Raw genomic sequence first — 22,424 nt, 5'->3', positions numbered from 1 at the left:
CACAATGGAATCATAGATTGACTAAGTTGGGTGTAGGATAAGCATTGGACTGTTACCTCAAGGTTGGTGGCTCAAACCCACCAGCTGCTCCTTGGAAAACCAATACAGGGTTGCTAGTCGGTAGGAGTCCAGGTTTGGTACTGTGGGTTAATGCACTGGACTGCAAAGTCAGTTTGAACTGCACGGTCAGTGGTTCAAGCTCACTTGCCACTCTTCAGAAACCCTATACAGGGTGGCTGTGAGTCTGAAGCACAGTTCTGCTTAACACATAGAAGCTGCCATGAGTTGGAATTCACTTGGTGGCACCTGGTTTCAACATGATATGTTTAAGATGTTCTGCTTGCCTGTTTTAAGATTTCTTGCAATTGCCAGAGAATATGTATTTATAGTAGAGTGGGGTTTTCATTTCCAGACTTTAAATTTTAATTTTAAAATCCTATATTCTTTCTAATATATCTTACAATCTAATTAATTAAAATCAGAATGGTCACTGAAAAAACTAGCTGTAGTCAAAGAGATGATGATTCTAAACACTTGCAAGGAGGCGGGGCATGTACAGCTCTCATCTATATTCTGGTCATGGTGTAAAGTTATAAAGTGTTGAAGAATCTGTATCTACAAACACTAAGCATGCCAATACTCTGTCACCTAGCAATTTCTCTTACCTAGCTAAACTGCCTATGTTTACGTGTTCACCGAATCTCATATGCTAAAATGTTCATGAACACTGTATGCCTAATAGCTGAAAGTTGAAATAACTAAAGTGTACATCAACAGTAGACTGGATAAACTAATGTGAATTTCTACAATGGCATACTATTGGGCAATAAAAATACATCAGCTGTTGCTACACACAGCAACATGGTTATGTTTCTCAGTCAAAATGTTAGTAAGCAAAAGAAGCCAGACCAAAATAAAAAAGTACAGGACTGCTGTATTTTCCCAGGCCCCACATATTTCCTGTCTTAGATAGGATATAGTTTTACCACTTTCATAAACTAATATGTTTTAAAGATAATGAGTTATTTATGTTTCTATTTTGAAAAGTTTTAAAAGTTGCTAATTTTTGGACAGGGAAATTATGAAGACTGGTTCATTTAGCCAGATTTTAAAAGTGAAATATGATTTTAAATGTTTCCCAGTTAACTTACATGAAGATCTTATAATGTGTATTTATCTAATAATGTTTTTTAGGTAGGTAGAAGGTAGAAAGGCAATAAATATAATTTCAAAGTACATATCTGGTGATCAGTTTGTGATCATATACGTGATAATATAGACACTTGAATAGTGATAACAGCAGCTTCTTTACAGTGGCCTAGTTTTGATACTTGATCTACTAAAAAGTGTTTTTAAAAGTAGCACTCTGGGGAAAAGGGAACAAAAACTAAAACAGCAACAACAAAAGCAAAGTGCCAAACTTGGTGTTTTCAGTGAATGCATTTATGTGAAATCACTTATTTTTTCACATTGTCTTTAATGAGATGCTAAGAGAACTGATAATACATACAAGAATTAAATTCTACTGTGTTGTTGCTAAGGGATCTGTTAGTCCATAACCATTAAAGATTTTGCTCCTAACTGAATGGTTGGTGGTACAAGCCCGTCTAGGAGCTCCATGGGGTACAGACCTAGTGCTCCACTCCCCTAAGGATGACAGCCCAGGAAGCTCTCCAGGCTCTTCTACTCGTTATATGGGGTCACTATGGGTCAGAACAAACTGCACTAGAGCACTTAACCATTTGTGCAGCCAAGGCTCCTGTAGATTCTTCTATAACTAGATTAAGTTGTTCAATTAGAATGTAATTTGAAATAGTATCCATTTGGCTCTTGTTTCATAAAAACAAATTCTCAGATGGATATTGTTATTCATGAACAATGTTCCTACTGATTTTGTGTGATTGTTTTTAAAGCTGATTCTGTTTCCCTCTGTGTGTGTTATCTGCTGCATGTACTATTATTCTAAATTGTTGTTGTTGTTCAGTGCCCTTGAGTCGGTCCCGACCCATAGCAACCCTGTGTAGGATTTCCAAGGAGTATCTGGTGAGCTTGAACCACTGATATTGTGGTTCAGACCAACTTTACAGTCCAGCATATTAACCCACAGCGTCATACCAGGACTCCATTTATTCTAAAATAACATCAATAAATTTGAGAAGTAACATTTTGCCCTATTTATAAACTTCGCAGTCTAGAAAATAAATTAATGAAATAATTTAACATTTTAACCATGTGTCTCTAATAACAGACACTGAATCATAAATGAAAAGCAATTTCAGTTCTTTGGATCTGGAAATATATGTTGGTATATTCAATTTTAGCTGGATACATCAGCTCTTCAGTAAGTGATACATCCAACAATCTACATACATCACTATGAATGTACTCTAGTCATAGTCCTGTTTCTGTTACCTGTCTCTCTGACCTATCACCTACCTTCTTCTGCTTCGGTCGCTCTGATCCAGCCACCACCATGGCCCTCTTGCAGTTTCACTATCACACCAACCATGTTTCTACCTCTGTCCTTTCACTGAAGTTCTGCTTGGATCTGCATTTCCCCATATCCTCCTTTGACTCCCTCCCTCACTGTACTCAGGCCTCTGATCTGATAGCACCTTCAAAATGCACTGTAACTGCACTGTCTATAATAAGGCCCATCATTTTCTATTCTATCCCATCTGCTTTTATTTTCATGACAATCATCACTACCTGATATGGTTTTATTTGTTTTTTTCTATGTATCAGAAAGCATAAGCACCATAGAGTAGAGGCAATTGATTTTGTTTGCAGTTTTATTTTCAGTACTTGTAACTATGAGAAACACATACCACTCTATAAATATTTATAGTTAGAATGACAAATGAAAGTGAATGAAGCATAATGAGCAGTAAGTTTCAGTTTATATGGCTCAACCATCAACAATTCTGTAGAATTAATTTCTTTACTCTTAAACACTCGACCACAAGGTCGATTTGAACAGTAAGTTCAGTGGTTCAAACTCACCATTCACTCCTTGGAAACCCTATTCAGGGTCGCTATGGGTAGAAACTGACTAGATGGCACTTAACAACCACAGCAACAACCAAAGGTAGAAAATAACCCTGGTTGTGTAGTGGGTAATGCATTGGGCAGCTAACAGTCTCGATAAAAGATAAGGTTTTCTCCTCCTTTGAGGATTTACAGCCTCGGAGAAACCTATTCAGACCTGACTTGAGAGCACACAGCCGGCCCAATAGGAGTTGGTGGTAAATTTTGAATAAGCTTTACTATTATACAACAGACATCTTAACTTATTGTCTTTAAAGGAGGAAACAATGGAAAGCATGAAATATATAATATGCATAGTGTTTATTTAACTTCATTTTATTTGACATAAATGATACGTGTTTCAAAAGCATTGCCTTTGTTTTTTTTTCTTTGATAATTTAGAAATATGGTAGTAACTGCTCAAGCATCACTTACAGTTGTAGATTTATTTTGGCTTTGCTTGTTTGTTTTTTTTAATTTTTTTTATTTATATCTGTTCTCCCCACCCCACCCACATCTTTTCTTAAAGAATCCAACCCAAGTCGGAACAGCTCTTCAAGTTTTCCATAATCTTGGGACATTGAAGGATACTATTGCCAGTGTCGTGGAAGGATATTGTGCTTCTGTAGAAGAAAATATTAACAGTGCATTAGACATCAAAGTTTTGACTCAGCCTTCCCAGTCAGCTGTGAGAGGTATGGTTATGGTTTCTATTTAGATTCTTTATTTATTTATAACTGAGAAGTCCTTTGAATAGTATGTTGCACTCAAATTTCAAAGCAATCTAATGACTCATTTTTTAGTAGACAGAAAATGAGAGAAGAAATTATGTTTCAGAATTTATTTATAACTTTCTCCTCTAATCAGTCAGCTGAACTGGCCAATTGGTATATTCAGAACTTCAAGTTAAAAATCTATAAACTGTGACATCATTTAGTTGAGAGGAAACAGATGTAAAAAAAGAAAAGCAAAAGAACATTGTTTTCTTCCTAAAATCCTTATCCTCGTGTCTCACATTTCTACCTTAACCTTCTGGATTTTTCCTTATGATAATTCTGGTAGTCAGGAGCTAAATGTATAATGGCTAAATGTAGAGGTAAACACTGATAAATCTATGGGAGCATTATAACTAAGTTATTGTCGTTAGCTGCTGTTGAGTTTGCCCCCAACTCCTCGTGACCCCATATGGAGCAGGATCAGACCTCCATAAGGCTAATTGTTCAAAGTAGATTGCCAGGTCTTTCTTCCTAGTCTGTCTTTGGAATATCTGCTGAAACATGTTTGGATCATAGCAGCACACAAGTCTCCACTGACAGACAAGTACTGGGTACATGTTATGTACATTGTCTGGGTCTCCTGCAGGGAAGACGAGAATTCTACCAATGAACTGTCCCCACAGTATAACGTAGTAGTAGTGTGGCACTGTAAGATAAGCACCGGACTGAAAGGTTGGTTTGAACTGCAAGAATGGCAGTTCAAACTCCCCAGCTGCTTTTTGGAAACCCTATACAGAGTTGCTATGAGTCAGAGCCAACTCAACGGCATTTAACACAACAAGTAGTGTTTAAGTGCCATCCAGTCAGTTCCAACTCATAGCGACCTTGTGCTTGAATCACCAAAGCTTAAAGAAAAATATTTAGGAAAGACAGTTGAAGGTGAAGATGAGTAGCCCTAGAGTAACAGTCTTCAACCCTTTCCTTGCCACCACATACTTGGTGAGGTATTCACATATACATTCTGTGAAATTGGACACGCTGTGATTTCAACATCCTAAATCTGTCTTTAAGTCAGGTTGTGTGTAATTCGGAGCAGTTAGGTACAGTTTGTATCTCCCATCAGTCAGATGTTTTCCTTAGTGCATAGTCTAGAGTATGGCTACCTATTCATTAAAAATAAATAAATAAATACTTCCACATAAAGGTGTACCTCATCTTATTGTGCATCGCTTTAGTTTTACCTTGCAAATAGTGTGTGTTTTACCAGTTGAAAGTTTGTGGCGATCCTGCATCAATATAGTCGACATGCACCATTTTTCCTAGTATATTTAATTTATTTTCACAGTATTTAAACTTTTTCATGATGTTTAAATATTTCATTAACTGTTTCATACTTAATTGTTGTTTTACGTGCAGTCGAGTCAATTCCGACCCATAATGACCCTGTGTAGAGTTTCTGAGGAGCAGCTGGTGAGCTTGAACTGCTGACCTGGTGGTTCAAACCGACTTTACAGTCCAGTGCATTAATCCACAGCACCAGGACTCATACTAATAGACTACAGTATAATGTTTTATATGCACTGAGAAATCAAACATTTGTGACACATTTTATTGTGGTACTTACTTAATTCCTGTGGTCTGGAAACATACCTGCAATATTTCCAAGTTTTGCCTGTCTACTAAAACATCTTTAACATAATAATACAGTAGTAATAATAGTACGGCTTTGGTGCCCATCGCAGTGTTGTTGTTGTTGTTGTTGTTAAGTGCCATCGAGTCAGTTCCGACCCATAGCGACCCTGTACAGGGTTTCCGAGGGTGTAAATCTTTACGGGAGTAGAAAGCCTCATCTTTCTCCCGCGGAGCAGCTGATAGTTTCAAACTGCTGACCTTAAGGTTTGCAGTCCGATTCGTAACCACTACGCTACCAGAGCTCCATCCATCGCAGTGTAGCACCCGCTTATTATTACAAACTATTGTATGCACCTTGGATATTTAATGCAACAGGCTTTACAGGGACTGAGACCACAGATTATATGTAGTTGGATTTTGCCAGAATGGACTTTATGTAGCAGATGACTGTATATGATACTTCCTCACAGATAGGAAAGACCATGGGTTATGTATAGCTTTCACTTACTTTCTGAAAATCCATATCCACATTTCTACCATATATTCTTCTTTCTCTCTTGTCAATATAGATGAATTGTACTTGTTCTTAGCAAAAACCACCTATGATACTTTTACACTGGATTCATTCCCTCAAGGATATTGTTGCAGTAGATCACTTCTCTGCCACATTGTCAATTATGCCTCCTTTATTGTTTCTTTCCTATCGTTCCATTTTGCTGTTGTATCTTCTGCTTAAAATAAGTCAAGCGTATCTATCTTGATTCCATTTCTTTTTCAGCTTTTATGTCCTATTTTATTTTTCCAGCCTACAGAAAATTGCTCCAAAATATTCTTTGTATCTACTGTCGCTAATTGTTTCTTCCCATTTTTCTACTGAAAGTATCCTAATCCTAAAGGAGCAATGAAATTGCCTGTGTAGAATTAATAGAACATTGTTAATATAGAAAAAATATTTGCAACCATTTATTGTTATAGCTACTACATAAACATGATTCTAATTGTCATTGATTATATGTACCTCATAATAAACTGTACTAGATAAAAATAGATAAAAGGCTCTTACATCTCAAAGGGATTTTTAAAGATTAACACAGGCCTCTGATTTGCATGGTATTAAGTCTATTCTAGAAAGGGATTTTAAAAGAAATTGCCAAAGAAGATTTCACTCTCAGCCTTTCCCAGCAATTATTCTCAAAGTTTGATCTAATGTTTAAATTTTCAGTAGCAGTTTAACCTCATTCCCTCTTGTGTTGTCAAAAATGGCAATGAGAAGAGGAGGAGAGAAAATAAAAGCAATTGTTTACATGCTGTTCTTAAGTGTCATGAAGTTGGTTTGTCTCATAGACGCCCTATATAGGGTTTCCAAGGAGTGGCTGGTGGGTTGGAACCGCCAACCTTGTGGTTAGCAGTCGAGTACTTATCCTACAGTGCCACACCAAGTAGGAGAATAAATTGGTTCACTTGTTTTATTAAGTATTATGAAATTGACATTTAAAGTTAAAAGTCTATTTACCTAATGTCCTTGGTAGCGCAGTGGCTCCATATGATAAGCAGTGGGTTGCAAACCATAGATTTGTGGCTCAAGGCCGCCAGCCACTCTGTGGGAGAAAGATTAGGCTTTTTGCTCTTGGGAAGAATTAAAGCCTCAGAAACCCTGTACAGGTTTGCTTTGAGTTGGAGCCAACTCCACGGCACTTAACAACAACAACAACAACAACAATGTGTCTTAGGCTGGGTTCTCTAGAGAAGCAAAACCAGTGAAATTTATATCTAAATAAGGAAATGGTTCACAAGTTCAGGTCAGATGAACCAAGATGGGTAGACAGGCAGGCTGGTGATGGCTCCCAGGCAGATAATCAGAAAAGGAAGGCTACTGGCTCAGGTTCAGAGAACCAGAGGTCGAAAGATGAACCAGATGCAAGATCCAGCAGAAAAGCAAACAAGTTTTGCCGAGTGTCTAATATGTTGGAAGCAGACTACAACCCCAAAGAAACATCCTTTCAGTTGATTGGCGACTCATAGGCAATCATCATCAAGTTCAATGCATTGTGTTAGATTTCATTACGGAGATAAGTACATCTCAGCTGCCAACCACTGATAATCCTGGCCCAGTCAAGTTGATTAAAGAAAATCCTTAACTATCAAACTTTGGTTTTATAATTTCTCTTATAAGAGGCTCTGACACACATGTATAAGAATTTTTATTGTGTTGTTTATAATAGTAATAAGGTGAGATAAACCTTCCTTCTATAAGAGAATGGATTGACTTTATTCTATCATTGCTAAGAAGACTACTACACAGCATTTAAATAAACACAATTAGCAACAGATAGTTTTGAAAATCGTCACATGAAAAACCAAGTTGCGGCGGGATACATATAGTACATATGTATATGAGGTATATTATATACATAAAGGTATACTATATATATAAAGCTTTGGGACATGACAGGCTATAGTATTTATTGTTTTGCTGATAGATTGACCACCCAAGGAGGTAGAAAATAAGACTTCATTTTCATAAAAGGTTACTACCTTCTCTCTTGGCGTTAGATTTACTAATGGCAACTTTCAAAGTTTTCTGCTCTTTTTCTCCTTATAAAACTTGATTTTCCATTTTATTCTCTACCTTTTTCTACCAGTAATAAAAAACTTTTTGTCAATTAATAAAAATTTAGACTTTCCAAAAGAAAGATCATGGAATTTTTTGATAATCTTTTTTTTTTTTTGCAGTATGATGTCCCATGAACTTTTTGAATCCCCGCCTACATTTTGTCATGTTGTAATAGCACACATTTCATTATATTGAGAACATTTTTGTGTTTGTCGTTCATAAGCAGGAGGTCCTGGACGATCTACTATGCCAACCCCAGGGCATACTGCAGTTTTCCGTGCTTCCCTCTGGACCAACCTGGAGAAGCTTATGGATCATATCTGTACTGTCTGTGGACAGGTAATTAGTTTAGAGATTGGAAACAGTTTAAATTATGTTTTAAACCATGGCAATGATACGATGTACAATAGAATGAATGTAAAACTAATGTTCTCACATGTAAACTATCACATAATTCATACTAAAACATTTAAAAAAAAGGAAGGTAGAAGAAAAAAAAAAGTAAAAAAACAAAAATTATGTTTTAAATCTTGTACAGATTCTTAAAATTTCTGGGCACTTCTATGTTAGCTTATTATACTGTATTTAAAGACTGTAGCAAAATGTTGTCTCCCTTTTCTTACTTTACTACTATCAAAGGTTCTCATTTGTTTTGATGGAAAATGCCCAGTTATATTTATAACACTCCTCCTTTTTTTTTTTTTTTTTTTAGGTACAACATCTGCAAAAAGTATTAGCCAAGAAGAGAGACCCTGTTTCTCATATTTGTTTCATTGAAGAAATAGTTAAGGTATATTTCAATGAAAATATTTTCATCTGTTTCCTTGAGCCAGCATCATTCATGTTCCTTTCTTAAAGAGTGGTTTTCTTGTCGTTGGGAAGTGCGTTTCTTGACAGCCTTATCTAACAATATAAATTTTCTTTGTAAATGCATGAGTCGCTGGGTCCTGACTCAAATGGTTAAGCACTAAGCTACTAACTGAAATATTAGTGGTTCAGATTTATCCAGAGATGCATCCGAAAAAAAGAGCTGGCTACCTACTTCTGAAAGGTCGCATTTGTTGTAAAGCTCATGGAGGGCAGTTCTACTCTGAAACACATGGGATTGTGCTGAGTTGGGTACACTATAGTACGTAAAAACACGTATATCAAGGATTTACTCTGAGTGTATTTTTCCTTTTATTAAGGAATTGTGAGTTTATGATCTAACATCTGATAATTTTGTGACCTTGAAAAGTAGTGAAAATAATTCTCATAGCCACAAAATTATCAGATGTTATATTTGATCGTTTTCCATATTTCTGTGATGTGTTGTAAAAATTAGAATTAGTCAATGACTTATATGCCTACGTAGATAATTTCTTTTAGAAAGATCAGCACAAGTCTGGTCCTGTGAGCTGGAGGTTGAAGATATCCCAACTGTCCGACTTTCCCAACATGCTGTACACCCCTCCATTGTCCTTGATATCAGTCACCAGACCTTCCCTCCTTCATGTACCAAGGTTCTGTGACATGCTGCAAAGTCTCACAGAACTCACAACTGTGAATATAGCTCTGTGAGTTCTCACAACTGTGAATATAGTTCTGTGAATCTCACAGAACTCACGACTGTGAATGTAGCTCATGCTATATTTCCTCTGTGGAGGCTGGCAAGTCCCAAATCTGCAGTTCAGAGATAAGTCTGGAGGAATCTTCTCACCCATGTAGTCTCAGGAGCTGAGGAACCGATATCTGTAGGACAGATGATAGGCTGTTGATGCACCAGGCTGTGGGAGCTGGTGAAGCAAGTCAGGTGATAGGTCGAAAGTCCCACAAACTGAAGTCAGGTGTAATGAACCAGATGCAAGATCCAGGGCAAGAAAGAGTTTTTGCAAAGCAGTCCTATCAACTGAAGTCAGAACTTTTCCCCAAGGCTGATGATTTGAGTTATATCCTCTAGTAGGGTTGTGCTCTTTAAATCCATAGTTCCACTGTAATCCTTACTCTTGTTGTTGTTGTTGTTAAATGCCATCGAGTCGATTCCGACTCATAGTGATCCTGTATAGGGTTTCTGAGGAGCAGCTGGTGAGCTTGAACTGCTGACCTTGCAGTTCCAATGGCTTTGCAGTCTGGCTCATTAGCCCTCAGCTCCACACCAGGCCTTCTGTTGTTGTTAGGGTCTATCAATTCAGTTCTGATTCATAGAGACCGTGTATACACAGGACAAAATACCACTCAGTCCTGCGCCATCCTCACAATTGTTACGCTTGAGCCCATTGCCGTATCACTGTACCAGTCCATTTCATTGGGAGTCTTCCTCTTTTTCTCTGCTCCTTCACTTTACCAAGCATGATGTCCTTCTCCAGGGACTGGCCTCTTCTGATGTCCAAAGGATGAGAGACCAAGTCTCACCATCCGGGCGTCTAAGGAGCATTCTGATTGTACTTCTTACAACACAGATTTGTGTGTTCTTTTGGCAGTCCCTGGGATTTAAATTTTTTTTCTCCAACACCATAACTCAAATGCAGTAATTCTTCTATGGTCTTTCTTATTCACTGTCCAACTTTCATACACACATAAGACTATTGAAAGAACCATGGCTTGGGTCAAACATATCTTAGTCTTCAAACAGACACCTTTGCTCTTGAACACTTTAACGATGTCTTGTGCAATAGAGTTGCTTCCTTATTCCTTGTTGTTGTTGTTAGGTGCTGTCGAGTCGGTTCCGACCCATAGCGACCCTGTACAGGGTTTCCGAGGGTGTAAATCTTTACGGGAGTAGAAAGCCTCATCTTTCTCCCGCGGAGCGGCTGGTAGTTTCGAACCGCTGACCTTAAGGTTCGCAGCCCGATTCGTAGCCACTACGCTACCAGAGCTCCTTAGCCCAACTTTAATTGTTACACCTTAACAAGTATATCAAAATGGGTTCATATTTACAAACATAGACACTAGGATTTGCAGTACATCGCTGAATTGAGAAATTTGATTAGAAGGGCCGTGATGAATAATTAGTTGCCCTGCAGTACTTTTTTTAGGCAAAAATGAAACATATGGATTTACTTATAAAACAGTATTTTCACATAATGCGCCAGACTGCAAAACTGTTCGAACTGCAAGGTCAGTGGTTCAAGCTTACCAGCTGCACCTTGGAAACCCTATACAGGGTCACTATGGGTTGGATCCGACTCAATGGCACTTAGCAACAACAACAACATTCCTAATTATACCTTTGTGTTTGGTAAGATATTCGATTCTAGATGATAGAGAAAACTATTCATATTAATATGTGAAGTCTTATCTTAAGAGCCTGCAAGAGAAGAAAAAGAACCCTCCATGACGGTAGTTTCTGTAATACTTTATTAATTCAGAAGGGTTTGCAGTAAATGCTCATCATCTTGTAAAGACTGTATCAAAGTGTAAATAAAGAAGCCATAAATGGGTTGACAATAAGATAAAACTGGACCAACCGTATTATCAGGTATAACAACTCTTAGCAGTATTTTAGTTTAAATGTTGACTGGTTTGAATGCATTTTGTATTCAGATTTTCATCTGTGCTGTTGCTTAATTGAGGTAACTAATTCTGCTTCTACTTAATTTAATAAATGTCCTTGCTATCTTGTATAATTAGCTGCTGATTTTCAGTTCAAACTATAATTTCAAAAGACACATTCATACCTATAAATTCATATTGAATATTCATAGTATTTCAATGTTAAGTATTCTTTTCCCTTCTGTAATATTATATTTTCTGAATAATGGTTACATCATCTCATTTTTAAATTCAATTTTTAAGCTGGTTATTAGGTATTAAAAGTTCAATTTTGGTATCTTTTGACACCAGTTAGGGTTCTCATATTACTGTATAATGATCAATGTTATGTATATAACACTTTGCTTCAAAATGAGTGCAGCAAATTATTGACTGTTCAGGATCCACACAGTGGAAGATAGGTTGTAGATTCTAATCTGTGGAATTAAGCCAGCCTAGTTGTATGTGGGAGTGTAGATATGGTACTTTAATTTTCTAAGCCAGCAATTTTTATCATCGAGCAGAATCTGGTAATCATGTGTGTAGGATGCATTAAACTAAATTTGGAATGTGTTCAGCATTTTGAACAGCTATAGTACTAATGAGAATTCTAACTATGAAAAAGAATGTGTTTTCTTTTGCCCTTTTATGCATATCAAGTGATTCTAGAATAGCATTGACGGTGACTCAGTAAAATTTTAGGACACCCAAATATGCATCCCTTTTAATATTATGAGAAAGACGCTTATTAACTCATTATCTGTGGCATACTGAATGGTGAAAAGCCCATCAAATTAAAAGTTTAAGCAATTATATCAGTGAATATTTTTATCTGTAAAGATTAAATGGTTTCTGCTTACTCTATTTTGTTTTTGTTGTTGGTAAGTGCCGTCAAGTCAGTTCAGACTCATAACAACCCTGTATAGTGTTTCCTAGGAGCAGCTAGTGGGTTTAAATTGCTGGCCTTGTAGTTAGTACTCCAGTGCTTATCCTACCTATTGCACAACACCAGAACTCTACTAGTATTGTTATTAAATGCCATTGAGTCAGTTCTGACCCATAGTGACCCTGTATAGGGTTTCCAAGCAGTGGCTGGTGAGCTTAAACCACCGGCCTTGGGGTTCAAACTGACTTTGCAGTCCCATGCATTAACCCATAGCACTACACCAGGACTCCTCTACTAGTATAATGCTGCACCTATCATTAAGGGCTCTCCAACTATAGATCAAATAAATTCTGGAATCATTTTTAAAAACCTCATTCTCGATGGGCTATCAAACATGCACAAAGTGTGAGAACTTCTGAGGAGCATGCACCCAGACAAAATAGCTGAAACTCGAATGGAGATTTGTGATCTGTAAGGTGAGTGTACAAGCTGTGGGATCAGAGTTGCCCACATCAGTGATGGGACAAGTACTCGAGAGTTAGTCTCTAGCAAGATGGAAGAATAAACCCTGGAGCCTTATATAAGCCAGGCTCCATGAAGGTGTTAACATGGTCCCATTAAAAGAAACTGCAGACCCTCTAGAGGAAAGCATTTCCAGTTTTAACCATCAGATTTCTCCACATATTGTTAGATAGTATCTCCACAATATGTGCTGATAGTAAAAAAACAAAATACCTATTTTATAAATAACTTAGAAGGTATAAGTGAGATGCAGAAATCATCAAACAATATCATTAATATCACTTGCAAGTAAAAATTTGCTTAGGATAATTCCAACACAGTTGCAATGTTATATTGACAGAACTGCCAGAAACTCAAGCAGGATCCAGTTGGGGACGTGGAACTATGGATAACATTGCTGACATCAGATGGATATTGGCTAAAAGCAGAATATACTAGAAAGATGTTTACTTGTGCATTATTGACTATGCAATGGTTTTTGACTGCATGGATCATGACAAACTGTGAATACAATTGCGAACAATGGGTTTTCCAGAACACATGCTTGTGCTAATGAGGAGTCTGTACGTAACCAAAATTCAGTGTTAGAAGAGAACAAGGGGATACTGAATGGTTTAAAAGCAGAAAAGGTATGCACCAGGGTTATATCCTCTCACCATACATATTCAATCTGTGTGCTGAGCAAATAATCTGAGAAACTAGGTTATATGAAGAAGAGCATGGCCAGAAATTTAAACCAGATCCAGAAGAGGACATGGAGCGAAGGTTAACATTGCTAACATAAGAATTGGAGGAAGACTCATTAACAACCCATGATATGCAGATGTTGCAACCGTGCTTGCTGGAAATGAAGAAGACTTAAAATATTTACTAAAGAAAATCAAAGATTACAGCCTTCAGTATGCATTGCACCTCAATGCAAAGAGAACAAAAATCGCAATTGGACCAAGAACTAACATGATGATAAATGGAGAAAAGGTTGAAATTGTCAAATACTTTGTTTTTCTGAATCTACAATCAACCCTCATGGAAGCAGCAATAAAGAAATCAAATGTCATATTGTGTTAGGCAATTCTGCTGCAAAAAGACCTCTTTTAAATTGTTCAATGGCAAAGATGTCAGTTTGAGGACTAAGGTGCACCTGATTCAAACCATGGTGCTCTCAGTTACCTCATATGCCTGTAAAGTTGAACAGTCAATAATGAAGACCATAAAGGATCATTGCATTTGAATTATTGTATTATAGCAGATTATTGAAAGTACCATAGAGTCCCAGAAGAGTAACCAAATCTGTCTTAGCATAAGTACAAGAATGATCCTTTGAAACCAGGATGGTGAGACTTTCTCTCTCATACTTTGGATGTGTAATCAGGAGGAAAGAGTCCCTGGAGAAGGATATCAGAGTTGGTAAAATGGAGGGTCAGCAAGAAAGTGTAAGACCTTCAACGAGCTAGATGATAGTGGCAAAAACAATAGGCTTCAATGGAACAAGAATTGTGAAGGTGACTCAGGACCAGGCAGTGTTTCTTTCTATTATGCATAGGGTCACTTTGAGTCAGAACTGACTGGGTGGACCTAACAACAATGGGTGAGAATCAGCACAAAACAATTATAACAAAGCAAATCAGATTTTATACTTCTAAAGAATTCTGTACGCTGCAGAGATTTGAATTATCTGATGGAAAATCTAAAATATCTCTATGAATTCGGGTGTGTGTGAACAAGCTGATGATTCTACAAACAATGGAGACTCCATGCAGCTTTTAAAAATGACATTTTTTCAACTTCTGTAATATGTTCACTATAGAAAACTGAAAAGCATAGAATACAAAAGGCATCCAAAATCATTTTGATGATTTAATGATTACAGTTTGACATCCTTTGTGTGTGTACGCACAACTGAGCATAGTTTGAGATGGTTGAGGTCACACAGTGTGGAGTCATGCTTTTCTCACACTTGCATATTTACCGATTGCAAGCCATGGGTATTGTCACAACCAAGAATACACGATACTGATTCAATCAGGAAGGAAAACAAAATTCCTGACTTTCTTGGGATCAAGAAGTTTCATAAAAGACAAAAATGGTAATAGGCAAGTAGATAAAGATATTGACAGATTTACTATTTAAAATACTGCATTCATTTCAAAATGAAACATAGAGTAAAAGTACAGTAAGTATAATGCATCCAAGAGAATTCATGATCAGATCTGTACTACTAAAATATAACCAAGGTATTTCCATCAAATTCAACAATGTATCCTTATGGTATAACCAAGAGATGGGTCCATACATCAACGATTATCATCAAAATGGAAATATGGACACAACTGCACACATTTCCTCACTTTGCACGTCATTCTGCCTCTCCTCTGTTAACCTAACTAGCTTGATGTACACTGCTAAGAGATGCTTTAAAATTTTCATGTCCAAGGGATTTTCATTAATTATAATTAAAAGACAATGCTTTTTTTTATCATACACTATCACTTGTTGTTGTTAGTGCCATCGAGTTGATATGGACTCAGTCACGCTATGCACAGCAGAACAAAACACTGCCTGTTCCTGTGCCATCCTCACAATCTTTGCTGCAGACATTGTGCCAATTCATCTAACCATCCAACCATCCACATTACTAAACATGATATCCTTCTCCAGGGACTAGTCCCTCCTGACAATATGTGTGAAGTATGCGAGACAAAATCTGGCCCTACTGGCTTCCAAGGAGCATTCTGTCTGTTTCTAACTACACAGATTTGTTTGTTCTTTTGGTAGTCCATACTACTTTTATTATTCACCTCTAACACCATAACTCATATGCATCATTTCTTCTACAATCTTCCCTATTCACTCTCCAACTTTCACATGCATATGAGGTTAATAAAAATACCATGGCTTGGGTCAGGTGCCCCTTAGTCTTCAAACTGACATCTTAGCTCTAAAATGCTTTAAAAAGGTCTTGTGCAGCAGATTTGCCTAATGCAATATGTTGTTTGAGTTCTTGACTGCTGCTTCCATGAGTGTTGATGGCTGATCCTAGCAAAATGAAGTCTTTGACAGCTTCAGTCTTTTCTCCATTTCCATGGATATTGTTTATTGGTCCAGTTGTGAGGATTTTTGTTTTATTTACCTTGAAGTGCAACCCATACAGAAGGCTGTGGTCTTTGATATTCGTTAGTAAGTATTTTAAGTCCTGTTTGCATTCAGCAGGCAAGGTTGTATCGTTTGCATATTGCAGTTATTGAATCTTTCTCCAATCCTGACGTTATGTTTTTCTTCATATAATCCAGTTTATCAGATTATGTGCTCAGCATAGGTTGAATAAATATGGTGAAAACATACAACTCTGTAACACATTTTTCCTAATTTTAAACCATTCGGTGTTCCCATGTTCTGTTTAAACAACTGCCTCTTGGTCTGTGTACAGGTTCCTTATGAGCACAATTAAGTATTCTGGAATACTCATTCTCTGCAGTGTTGTCCATAGCTTGTATTGACTACACAATCAAAAGCCTTTGTGTAGTCAATAAAACACAGGTAAGCATCTTTCTTGTATTCTCTGCTTTCAGCCAAGATACATCTAACATCAGCAGATGTCCTTGTCTGAATCTGGCTTGAATCACTGTCAGTGCTCTGTCAGTGTATATTTGCAACCGATTTTGAATTATCTTTAGAAAAAAATTTACATTCATTGAGCTCTTAATGCTATTGTCCCATGATTTTCACATTCCATTGCGTCACCACTCTTTGGAATGGTCAGAAATATGGATCTCTTCCAATTGGTTGGTTAGGTAGCTGTCTTCCAAAATTCCTTGGCATAGATGAGTGAGTGCCTCCAGTACTTCATCAGTTTGTAGAAAGATCTCAATTTGTACTTCATCAATTCCTGGAGCCTTGTTCTTTGCCTGGAGCCTTCAGTGCACCTTGAATTCTTTCTTCAGGATCATTGGCCCTTGATTATATGATACCTCTTGTAATGGGAGAACATTAACCATTTCTTTTTGGTACAGCGACACTGTGTATTCTTTCCATCTTTTGATGCTTTCTGAATAATTCAGTATTTTTCCCATGATGGTGGTGGTTGTGTGCCATGGATTTGGCCGGTTCCAACTCATAGTGACTCTGTATAGGGTTTCTGAGGCTATAAATCTTTCTGAACACAGTTTCTGAGGCTATAAAGCCTCATCTTTCTCCCATAGAACACCTGGTACTTTCGAACTGCTGACCTTGAGGTTAGCAGCCCAACTCATACTCACTGCTCTACCAGAGCTCCTCAGAATCCTTTAGTTTTACAAGTCAAGGCTTGAATTTTTGCTTCAGTTTCCGAAGCTTGAGAAATGCTAATTGTGTGCTTTCCTTTTGGTTTTCTAACGCCAGGACTTTGCATATTTTACTGTAATATTTGATTGTGTCTTCTCAATCTGCTCTTTGAAATTTTCTATTCAGTTCTTTCACCTCCTCATTTCTTACATTTGCTTTAGCATCTCTATGCTGGAGAGTCAATTTCAGAGTATCTTCTGACATCCATTTTGGTGTTTTCCTTCTTGTCTTAATGATTTTTTGATTTCTTCCTGTATGATGTTCTTGATATCATCCCACAACTCTTCTGGTCTTAGGTCTTTAGTGTCTAATGCATCAAATCTGTTCTTCAGATCATCTCTGAATTCATGTGGGATATATTCAAGGTCATATTTTGACTCTCTTGGACTTGTTTTAATTTTCTTCAGCTTCAGCCTGAACTTGCATATGAGCGATTGATGGTCTGTTCCCCAATTCCCTTAGCCTTGTTTTGGCTGATGATATGCATCTCTTTCCACAGCTGTAGTCAGTTTGATTTCTGTGTATTCCACCTGGTGAAGTCCATGAGAATAGTTGTCTTTTGTGTTATTTAGACAGGTATTTGCAATACTTTTTAAAAAACAAATGAAGAAGTCATTTGTTTTGCAAAATTCTACCATGGGATCTCCAGCATTGTTGCTATCACCAAGGCCGTATTTTCCAACTACTGATCCTTCTTCTTTGTTTCCAACCTTTGCTCTCCAATCACCAGTAATGATCAATACATCTTAATTGCATGTTTAATTAATTTCGGACTGAAGAATTTGGTAGAATTCTTCAATTTAATCATCACTAGCTTTTGTTGTTGGCATGTAAATTTGAATAATAGGAATATTAACTGGTCTTCCTTATAGGCATATGGATATTATCCTATTACAAACAGCTTTGCACATAAAGACAGATCCTGATAAGTTCTTTCCTATGGGGAATGTGACACTATTCTTCTTCAATTTTTGATTCATGACATAGTAAACCATGTGACTGTCAGATTCAAAATAGCCCGTACCAGTCCAGTTCTGCTCACTAATATCTAGGATAGCATGCTTATGCGTTTCATTTCATTTTTGACAATTTCCAGTTTTCCTAGATTCATACTTCGTACATTCATGTTCCAATTATTAATGGATGTTTTCAGTTGTTTCTGTTCATTTTGAGTTGTGCCCCATCAGTAAATGAAGGTCCTGATGGTCACGTCATCATGATGAATTCTACTTTGAGGAGACAGCTCTTTCTCACTCATATTTGAGTGCCTTCCACCTGAGTGGCTCATCTTCTGGCATAATAATGACAGATATGGTTATCTGACAGTATTCTGGTGCTCTTCATCATGTTTCAATATTCAGTATTCTGGTGCTATCTGGTAGAGTTCCACTACTATTCATAAGGTTTTCTGTGACTAAATATTCATAAGTAGTCCATCCTAATCTGATTTCTTCTGAAAGCTCATCTGAAACCTTTCCACTATATGTGACCTTGCTGGTATTTAAAATCCAGGTGGCATAGCTTCCAGAATCATCACAACACGCAAACCACCTCAGTACCACTAACTGACAGATGTATGGTGGCTGAAGAAAAACAAACCAAAAGACTTGTTTCATTGTTAAGTGCTGTTGATTTTGTTCCAACCCATAGCTACCCTGTGTAGGGTTTCAGAGGAGCAACTGGTGAATTTGAACTGCCGATATTGCAGCTTATATCAGCTTTGCAGTACAGTGCATTATTAATGCTGAAAAATAATAATAAAAAAAACTTCACAATAAACACAGATATTTGATTTTCTTAATTGCACATATAGACTTGTTTCTAAATATGGATCTATTAGCCGAGAGCCCTTCCCTTTGCCCTTCCTCCTGTTCTTCCACCATTTCAATGTCTAAGAACAGAAATACTTCTAGTTCAAAGAGGTGGATCAAGAAAAGTCACTCCCAGAAGATAGCTGAATTCCTTCCTGTAAACACAATGACATCTAGAGAGATTGTTTTACTGCCTCTACTTTTAATATACTATGGGCATTAGAATTTGTGTAGACTTTTAACACACAACAATGTTAACTAAAATGCACATGTAAAACAATGTTTAGACAATCTGAACTTGTCTAACTTATAGCACAGAACCCTTTCCTCTGTACCTCCTTTTCCATCCCCCACCACTACCCACTGTGCAGCCTCCAAGACATGATAGTTCACAATTACATCACCCAAATGGAACCATTCCTTATGAATTAAAAGAAGAACAAAGGTGTTTAAAGGGTGTTATTTTACATCATCTCTTAACATATGTTGTGTACTTCTGAACATCAAGAAAGACTATTTCTAGCTGTTTCAAATAAGGACATAAATTTGTATACGATGTACATTGTTCTTGTTGTAGTTAAGTGCCATCAAGTCAGTTCCGACCCACAGTGACCCTGTATAGGGTTTTCCGAGGAGTGGCTGGTGAGCTTGAACCGTTGACCTTTGCAGTCTGGCGCACTAACCCATAGCACCACAGTAGTATTGAATTAACTACATACTTATAGCAAAGACTAGAATCTGAAAATGTTTTATAAGTAAACATTCTGCTCTAGAAAGTTTTTTTTTTTAAGAATTAAATTAGAAACAAGTGAGTATTTAAAAAGCACTAGGAAGATTTCAGTAGCAGATGATCCCAGGGCTATCAAGAAGAAAGAGATTGAGTGGAACGCTTTAGAGAAGTGGTGACTCAAAACTCTTTTGAGTGGAACAATCTTTAGAGATTGTTTTGCAAGTGTACATAAATACTTTTTTCTTGATCATTTGTGAACTATAAGATGTAAATGGGGAGCCACCAGGAAAAAAGTAGGATAAATGTTGTTGCAGGGAGGGGATTGTAATAATTGATATTTAACACAGTGTATAGTTTTTGAATCAGTATAATGACAAGTTATGGGAAATATGAGAGGTTAAAAATTATGAGGATATAATGAGGTTTTAATATAGGGCAGATTGGAATAGGAAAGGATAACACACTAAAACAGAAAATCCACATGATCATCTGATAAATGATGGAAAAACATTTGACAGACTCCAACCTTCATTCCTAGTAATGAAAGAAAACAAAATTGAAGGACTAACATTACTTGAATTCAAGTTTAAGGCTGAAATATTCAAGACTGTGGAGTTGGTATAAAGATATTTCAATGGAGTTTAGTGTTGTTGTTGTTAAGTGCCATTGAGTTGGTTCTGACTCCTTGTATCCCCATATGGGGCTTCCAAGGAGTGGCTTGTGGGTTTGAACCTCACACTTTATGGTTTGCAGTCCACTGCTTATCCTATAGTGACACACCAGGAGTCCTCATTCACTTCATAAAAGTGAGTATTTACAACACATAGGATAATTACATCAGCTCAAGGCTTATCACATCAGATCATATTCTGGGGAAGCTAATTACATTATATTAGGTATCATAGAGGATTATTACACCTTAATTGCAAAGCACTGAGAATCCTGGCCCAGCAAAAATTGACAACAAAACCTGAACTATCAGAGTAGAGTTTGGCTTATTTTCTCTATAATAAAATTTCAGTTGCTGTTTCCATAAAGATTGATTTATATATTGAGATGTTTCCTTAAAATGTCATTCCTCTGTAGGAAAAATACATCTTTCAAACAACCTCACTATTCCCTCAAATTTAAAAGAATGGAATGTAAATAAAATTATCACTAGCTCCTTAGTTTTCCTTGTTTAACATATATTTATAAGCAAAATAATATATTGGGTTATAATGTAAGAAAATATTCCAGAATATTTTAAAAAAAAAGGAGTATGCTTAAGTTCTTTTGTTCTACATTTTGATTGATGCTATCATAGTCCTTATTTTAGGCACTGAAAATAGAGAAATGAGTAGAACAGAAGTACCAATAGGAAGTAGACATTAGGCAAATAATTATAGAAATAATTAATTATATTTTGATAACTTCCAAAGAGTTGCAAGGTGTATGAAAATATATAGTATGATTACCTCATGGAGTTACCTTTAAAAAGCTTAGTCTTGAATGGTAATGCAGTTCGCTTGGTGAAAGGGAAGCAGTGTACAAAAAGAAGCAGGTAAAAGGAAAGAACATTACAATTTTGAGGAACTAAAGTTCAGTGTTGATTAGAAGGAATAGAGCAATGCAAGACGTGGCTAGAGGGGACAGGCAAACATCATACACTACCTTAAGGGTTTTGAACTTCATCTTAAGTATAAATGACATGTTCCTATGTGTATATTGTGGGCTATAGATCAGAGCAGCCAAGTCTAGAGAAACATAGACTGTTTCAGTAATTGAGAAAGAGATAAAGATGACTTTCAATTTGATTGCAGTGCGAAGGGAGAGATGTGGATTGATTTGAGAACTATTCAGGGTATAAAACTACCAAGTCATAGGGACAGATGAGTAGAAGTGAAGTGGCAAGGAAAGTATCAAGGATTACAGCAAGGCTTCTGGTTTGACAAGACCTCTTACCAGACAGTAGTGACTTCCATTTAACTGCAAATGCATTGAAGAGGAACGATAAGGAGCTCTGATTTGGATATGCTGACTTTGAAGTGTTCATGTGACATCCAAGTGAAGGTGTCAGGTAAGCAAGTAGGTCTGGGCAAATACCATAAATTTTTGAGACAGCCACTCAGAGGTGGCAATTAAGGTCACAATGATTGATGAGTTTGCCCGTAGAGTAAAAAAAAAAAATGTGCCTGGACAGGAGCTCAAGGTACTGCAACTTACATAAATCCATGTAGAACCCTGTATTCCAAAGAGGCATATATATTTTCTGGTGGAAAAAGATAGCCATAATTTCTTTTTATGTATTTAAAAAAATCTTATCCTTTATAACATTTTGTGTACTTTATGTTGCACACACAATAATACTTACATATCTTTAATAAATATATATTGGAATGTGTTCTCAATTTTTTTAATGCCATCAGTGAGTTTGGGAAACACTGTAAAAAAGGAAAGGGAGTATCCCAAGAGGAGAATGAAACCAAAGGAAATAGTAAGGTTAGCCAAGGGAACAGTGCTTTAAGGATTGTAGGATGCGTACCATATCTAATTTGATTATTCAAAGACAAAAAACTTATTGCTGATTGCAGTTTCAGAACACTAAATGGTTTAAAATTAAGAAAGGTGTGCGACAGGGTTGTATTCTTTCACCATACTTATTCAACCTGTATGC

The 22,424-nt window shown here is 36.8% G+C and overlaps 1 protein-coding gene across 1 annotated transcript in view; it reads left to right on the top strand.

The window, feature by feature from the left end:
• Positions 1-22,424, top strand: part of COG5 (component of oligomeric golgi complex 5) — a 343,779-nt gene that overhangs the window by 197,688 nt on the left and 123,667 nt on the right. The window contains exons 10-12 of the mRNA XM_006859350.1: positions 3,557-3,722; positions 8,216-8,328; positions 8,702-8,779. Of these exons, the coding sequence (XP_006859412.1) occupies positions 3,557-3,722; positions 8,216-8,328; positions 8,702-8,779 (357 nt within the window). The remainder of the gene's footprint in view (positions 1-3,556; positions 3,723-8,215; positions 8,329-8,701; positions 8,780-22,424) is intronic.

This window comes from Chrysochloris asiatica, unplaced genomic scaffold (genome assembly GCF_000296735.1).
Source record: "Chrysochloris asiatica unplaced genomic scaffold, ChrAsi1.0 scaffold00032, whole genome shotgun sequence".
Lineage (NCBI taxonomy): Eukaryota > Metazoa > Chordata > Mammalia > Afrosoricida > Chrysochloridae > Chrysochloris > Chrysochloris asiatica.
The sequence above is the reverse complement of the archived record's forward strand: the minus strand, read 5'-3'. Positions and strand labels throughout refer to the sequence as shown.